Source organism: Bison bison, unplaced genomic scaffold (assembly GCF_000754665.1).
Source record: "Bison bison bison isolate TAMUID 2011002044 unplaced genomic scaffold, Bison_UMD1.0 scf7180017864289, whole genome shotgun sequence".
Classification (NCBI taxonomy): domain Eukaryota; kingdom Metazoa; phylum Chordata; class Mammalia; order Artiodactyla; family Bovidae; genus Bison; species Bison bison.
Window position 1 is genome coordinate 21,586,963 of NW_011494861.1, and position 6,858 is coordinate 21,593,820.

Below are 6,858 nucleotides of genomic sequence, written 5' to 3' on the forward strand. Positions count from 1 at the left end.
CCAGGTGCCTCAAGTGATTCATCTCCCCAGCCGCCCAGCTGGCTGTGGGAGGGGCGCTGGGAGGGCCCCTGAGCGGGGCTCCCTGACCTCTCCTGCCTCCATACGGGCAGCACCAGGCCGGGCCAGGCGGGGCTGGGCTGGGAGTCACCTGTCTATTTCTTCAGAACTCCAGAGACCAGAGTGGTGACCTCTCAGCCTCTCCCAGGCAGCCCGCCGCTCAGCCCTGGCAGGGAGAGGCACTCGGTGCCCTGGCCTCAGGGCTCTGGGCCAGGGTGCGTGTAGTTCTAGCTACTGGTGCATCTCAGCTCTAAGGCCCCAAGCAGTGGCTTTCAGATCTTGGTACTGTGGCCAGTGATATTTACAAGGAGATCCAGAAGTCGATTTGGATCCGTTGTCCCTAAAAGCAGTCGTTTCATAAAACAATGTTCTTAGTAAGTGCAGTACACATTGATATTTTCTATTCTATTTATTAAAAAAAAAAAAAAAAAACTGGCTGTGGTTCACTAAGTTGATTTTACAGCTTACTGCTAGATTGCTTCTGGTGTTTGGGAAGCACTACTCAGATTCCAAATCTCCAGAAATTCTGGCCTCCTGAGAGCCCAGTGTGCCTGTGAGCAGCGTGGCTGGACTCCCTGGAACGCAGTGCAGAGCCCAGAGGTGGCCCTGGCTGCCAGCCGGCCAGAGAGACAGCCCTGGTCCCCTGGGGACTGGGGCCCGTCCTCGCCCCCACCCACGAAGGCTGAAAGCTCTAAGATGATGAATAGGCCGAAGAGAGAGTATTGCTAGTGTAAAGGGGACAGGCCCACACAGGAGTCTGGCCACCCCCAGTGACATGTGTCATTGTCCCTTTCCTCTGCTTCCTGCCCCTTGTCACCCTGAGCAAACAGCTTCCACCAGCCCATCCTGTTTAGCAAACAGCTGGCCCTGCAGGGCGGGCCAGCTGCATCAGGGCCCAATCAGATGGGAGCTTGTGCCCAGCTGGAAGAGAACAGAGGTGAGGGAGGGAGAGGATAGCTGGAAGCAGGTTCTGGCTTGTGCTTGGGGACCTAGAGGCTAGAACCTGGGGTCAGGGAGGCTTTGCCATGAGTCACAGGAGCGCCCCTCAGTGGATAATGGAACAGTGCAGCCGAGGGCCTGGCTGGGATCAAGATTACAGGAAGCAGCAGCCTTGCGTGGGAGCAGACAGAAGTCTTCCCTTTGCAAGATTCTGAGGAGATAATCGACACAAGTTCAAATCTTGGCTCCCCTCTTACTGTGACTCGAAAAGTTGCTTAACAATGCCCTAGCCACCGGCCTCAGTTTCCTCCTCTGAAAAATGGGATGATAATATCTCCCTAATAGATCGTTGCCACGTGTGAAATGAGGTCTTACATGTGAGACTGCCAAGGCACTGCGGTGTTCACCAGAGTTCCATGAATCTTAGTGGTCTTCTTTCCGGTTGCCCATGGGCTCATGGTAGCCCCTCTGTGATGCTGCATTTGAGGCAGTCCATCTGTCAGCAGCTGTGGAGTGAGTGTTTTCTGTGGATACAGCCCCATGCTCATCATTGCAGAGAAGCCAGGCCTGTAAGCCACAGCCAGAAAGATAAGCAAGGCTGGCCAGACAGGAGAGTGCTGTCCACAGGGCACTGGAGTGCCCAGCTAGTTGCCAGGCAGGGAGCGACGTGTCTGTGGTGAACTCAGGGGAGTTTGGGCTCACTGAACTCTCCCTCCCACGTCAAAGAGCCCTTCGTGTGGGAGGAGGAGCACCCAGAGGAGGGTGACTTCCGCAGGATGTGAAGGACAGATCAGGTTTGGCTGGGAGGGAGGAGGAGCATGGGCAGGGAGGATGTGAGGGCAGAGGCTGTGGGCAGAGCCATGTAGTGAGCTGAGAAGGCTGATCTGGCTGGAGCAGAGGCTCCTGTGGGGGCTGAGGCAGGGCCCCGGGAGGAGGGAGCCCAGGGATGGCCTGTCCTGGAATTCAAGGCTGGGAGTAGGGGTTGCAGTCTGGGCTATTATTTTGTGTCTCTCGTTAGATGGTGAGATGTCAGGGAGCTGGGGCACAGGGATCAGAAAGATGTCTCTAGCCTCTCCAGAGAAGGAGATGGGTCTGCTTTCAGCAGTCACTCATGCTCTTCTAGGCATCTTCTCCATGGACAGTCCACAGGGTAGGAACCGTTAAGCTTGTGCATATCTTACAGGCTTACTGTAAGACATTTGGAGGTCATTTTCCTTAAAACTTGTTTCAAAGGCTTGGACTCAGTGCCACTGATGGTTGCCACTGGCAAGTGTACTTCCTGCTTAGCCTTATTTGCCCCCTGGGAAGGCAGCTGTTCCTGGATAGGTTGGCAAAGACCTGCCCAAGGCCATCTGGTCACCCGCCTTTGGGGAGATCCCCATGGTTGGGGAAGGCAGAAACTCCTGGGCAAAGTGTTGAGAGGAAAGAGACTGGGCTGACTGCTCCTGGAGGAAAGAAAACTCACTGCTGGCATCTTAATGGCCTGTTTCCAAGGAAGGTGGTGGTTTCCCTTGGGTACAGCACATGCCTCCAACAGCTGACTTAATAAGGATGCATATTAATAAGAGGACAAAAATGTGCCCTGACTCGATTTTAATGTGATTTTTACATGAGCTTCCAAGCTGATCAAAGGGCAGAGGTTCTCTATTCAACTGAACAAATGTCTTTTGAGGGTTTCCATGTCGTTGACACTGTGCCAGGCACTGTGGGGTTTGCAGAGGTGAAGAAGCTGTCGTCCTGCCCTCCCAGTTGGGAGGTGGATGCGTGGAAAGATCAGGTTCAAGTTCAAAATAGCTGAAGTGTAAGAAATAGGGGGCCAGTGGGAGGTAAGTGTGGGTGGGGGCAGATCCTGGAAGGCCTCGGATGCTGCGAGTTCACACTTTATTCCTTGGCAGTAGGGCGTGATGGAAGGGCTTTTTAGGAGGAGTGACGTGATCAGACCAGAACTGTCCTTTAGAAATCCATGCAAAATGGCGGTGAGGGTGATGGCTGGAGAGTGAACAGATGGAGTGTATTACTGATTCTAGGGCATGAGTCGGGGCACAGGTAGAGACAGTTGTAGTGGTCCCGGAAGTAGGTGGTAGGCCCTACTTTAGACAAGGCATCTGGTCTCGAGAACTGCAGAAGTGTCACAAAGGTCAGGTTCACAGAACACAGGGCTTGGGGGAGAGAGAGGTCCTGGGCTGGGTGGCAGGGAGGAGCTGGGTGTAGAAACAGGTTGGGGGAGGGCTGACTCAGTCTCCAAGAGTGTGTGTGTATTGAGGGAGGGGTGCCAACATCTGGAAGAAAGAGAAGTTAAGACAACTGAGGCTCTGAGGCAGGGTTCAGGTCACAAAGCGTTGGGACAAAGTAGATGACATCAGCCAGGGAGACAAATAATGGGTTTGTCTGTCCATTCACCCGTTTATTCACTCGTTCATTCAAAAGCAGAGACTGAGCCCCTCGTTGGTGACAGTGGCTCCCTGCGCTTTTTAAACAGCAGAGTGCCACGGTCTGATGCGTGGCGGGAGGAGAACTGGGGCAGGAGATGACAGGGGCCATGGGCACACGGGAGGAGCCCAGGACGAGGCTGAGACGAGGGCAAAGGGAAGGCTGTGAAGATGACCACAAAGGCCTGGGTGGTGTCAGGCAAACCAAGGGAGGGTGATGACATGAGGTGGAGAAGGAGAGTGTCGGGAAGACGTGGCCCAAAAAGCCCTGGCTGAGGGGAGGAGAAGCAGGCAGCGGTGGCGACAGATACTGCGGAGAGAGTAGGAAGGGCTGGAAGGTCACTGGACGGCTAAAGAGGTCAGCCTAACTTTCCTGGAGCCCTCACAGCTGAGTCGAGGGGGCCTGAGCCACGGCTGGCTTCTTGGGAAGGCAGAGCACACTGTTCTGAGAAATTTGGCGGTGCAAAAAATGGGACATGCCACAACTGGAGAAGCTTCCATTCCCATCCTTCATCCCTTCCTGTCCCTTCTCTTTTTTTTAACTTTTTAAAAAAATAGATTTGAGTCTATTTGTAGGCTTAGCGAAGGAGCTGGTAGACTAGGGGAAAAGTGAAAGAGAATGATCGATAGGAAGAAGTTCCTCTAGAGTGTGAGTTGCGGGAAATAGCACTCCGGTGGTGACATTGTTCTGGAAGGTGGCTGGGACAGAAGGGGCAGCTGTGTGAGGGGAGCTCTTGGAGTTCCCGCAAGCCCCTAACTCAGGCCCCTGTCTGACTTCCCACTGCCCATGGCTACGGCCTTCAGAAGGCTCAGCTTGGGTCTGGGGGGCTCACGTTTGATGGAGGTCATGCCAACCCCCTTTTCATAAGGCCCCTGCTCAGATCTTGGAGACCTGATGGTTGAAGAAGAAGAGTCACCACACTACTCTTCAGTAATGGACAGTAGCAACTATTGCCACGGAAAAGCCACATGGCTTAAGGCGTCATGGTGTCAGTCATGTTTTTACAGCTATGGAAGCAAGTTGAAATCTGTCCTGTCTGTACAAGGACCACATCACTCTGCGTAACTGCAGCTGTAGAGGCCAACCTCTGGGATATTATTTGTGAGCAAACCAAACCCCCAGTAGGTGTGTCTTTTATTTTGTTTCTGAGAAACAAAATCAGCCTATAACATGCCCTCTCTACTTGATCTCATGTCATAAGCCTGGAAAAGTGTGCTCGTTTTTACAAGTATAAGGATGGCATATAGTTTTCTTAATTCAAAGTATATTCAGTATCTACAAAGAACACTATTGGGAATACAAGTGGCATGTGCCAGTGAATGGTTTTCACCCAGAATAGAAGTTTATATTAATGCTGTAAGTAGAGAGAGGATAAAACAGGGTTCAGGTCCAGGGTCCAGGTGAGGTCAGCAGGAGCAGATTTCAGGTGGCGAGAGGTGCGTGACTTCTCCACATCTTTGCTGTTCATGGAGGAGAGGCGGGCAGGTGGCCTCCACATTTTAGTTTTCTACCTACAAATAGCTAGAACAGACAGGTCCAGCTGATCGGTGTTTCCTAGTATTTAAAAGGAACAAAGAAAGGGGATGATGATGTTAACACGTGTTGATTTCTTGCTGTCTGTACCAGGTACCATGCTAAGCACTTGAGTTGTCATTGAATTGTCACAGTTCTCCAAGGTCGACAAGTGTCATCCTCATCTTAAAGATGAGAAGGTTCAGAGAGGTGGACAGATTGCCCAGGGTCACACAGCAAGAGCGTAGTAGAACCAGGCCTTGAACCCAGGCCTGGTAGACCCGAGGGCCTGCACTCAGGCACCAGCTTGGATAACCGAACGGCCATGCTGTTGGAGACAGGGGCCCAAGATGGCTACAGGTAGCCCTGAGGTTAGGGACCTCAGGAAGAGACCTCTCCCTAGCCCGCAGGCTCTCCCTCAGGCAGTTAAGTAGCCACCTGTCAGGACGACCCAACTCCGTTCCTCCTGAGCCCAGGCCGGGGTTCTGGCTGCTCTCTGAGACGGGAGCCCGGGTTCTGAGGTGCCCTCCTGTGTCCTCTCTCCCAAGGGGGTGACAGGCTGGCCCTGGGCGTCATGCGAATGGGGAGAGAGTTAGCCTGGCCCATGTGTTACAAGGCTTGTTTCCTCAGGGGCTCAAGCCTACCCTTCAGTAGGACTGAACTGGATACGCCTCCCTTCTGGAGTGTCTGCCGAACCAGGCTGAGAGTCCTTGGAGGCCAGAGACGCCAGCCTCTCTGCCCCTCTTCCAAGATAAGGAACCAGGACAGATGGCCTCCAAAGGCCGCTGACATTTTCCAGGGTGGGGCTGGGGGTATGAAGTGACTTCACTTTATTTTTTCAGACGGGCCTGCATCATTTAGTCACAGAGGAGCTATTTACTAGTCCTACATGCTGGGTCCCTGAGCTTCGTAGAAACAGGCCGCCTCCAGTCAAGTGTCTGAGCCACAGCTTCCCCGGGGGCTCCAGAGCTGTGGGGGCAGGGCTCGGGCGCAGGACACTGGGGAGAGGAACCCGGGTGCTCTCCAAGAGCAGACACCTCCTCCTCTCATTTTACAGACCAAGAAACAGGCTCACAAAAGTCATTTCCCCATAGCTGCCCCGTTGAGTAAACAGCTGGGCCTCCACAGCCCAGCTGCTGTGGCTGTGGTACTCGGAGCTCCACTGACTCCTGCCCGTGTGTTTGCTTCCAGTTCTTTAAGGCCTTCTCCAAGACCGGCTCAGGAACCACGCTCTCAGGTGGGTGTCCCGGCTCTCGGGGTCCCGTTGGCGCTGTCCGCGTCTTCCTCTCCCTCCTTCACCTGGGCTTCTACTGAGAGGGGAGAGAGAGCCCAGCAAGGTCTGAAGGGGGAGGAGGGCCCCAGGGAAAGCCAGAGGGATGTCCTCCTGAACCTGCCCTCCCCAGCCAGCCTGGAAGATTCCTCCGGGAAAACGAGGCTGAAGAAGCCCGTCCTGGGAAGCGGGGTCAGGTGTTCCCAGGATGGCCCTTGTGTCAAAGGGGGATGGGCACCCAGAGGAGCAGCCAGACAGCGTGCGGAGGGCTTTTGGGGCGCTCTCTCCTGCCCTGAGGGATGGGTCCCTCTGCCGAGCTTAGGGCCGGGGGTGACCCCCACCTGCCTCACGTGGAGGAGGACTGACAGATGCTTCGTCTTGCTCAGAGCTAGCTCGTGCATTGGGCCCTTTCTTCTGTGAGGGAAGCTGGGATCTGCACCCTACTCCTCATCCCCTGCCCACTTCATCACTCCCCTCCCCCATCATCATTTACAGTGGCCGGAGCTGATGTGCAGACGCTTCGGGAGAGGCTCATCGATGCCCTGGAGTCCCACAGTGACACGTGGCCCCCGGCCTGTCCCCCGCTGGAGCCTGCCAGGTAGCTGGGGCCGGGGTGGGCCCGGGGCGGGGTGGCAGGATGGCAGGCATGG

General features: G+C 54.7%; 1 protein-coding gene across 1 annotated transcript in view; it reads left to right on the forward strand.

The window, feature by feature from the left end:
• QSOX1 (quiescin Q6 sulfhydryl oxidase 1) overlaps window positions 1–6,858 on the forward strand; it is a 52,668-nt gene that overhangs the window by 22,537 nt on the left and 23,273 nt on the right. The window contains exons 4-7 of the mRNA XM_010850254.1: window positions 619–776; window positions 888–994; window positions 6,053–6,175; window positions 6,704–6,806. Coding sequence (XP_010848556.1) covers window positions 619–776; window positions 888–994; window positions 6,053–6,175; window positions 6,704–6,806 — 491 coding nt within the window. The remainder of the gene's footprint in view (window positions 1–618; window positions 777–887; window positions 995–6,052; window positions 6,176–6,703; window positions 6,807–6,858) is intronic.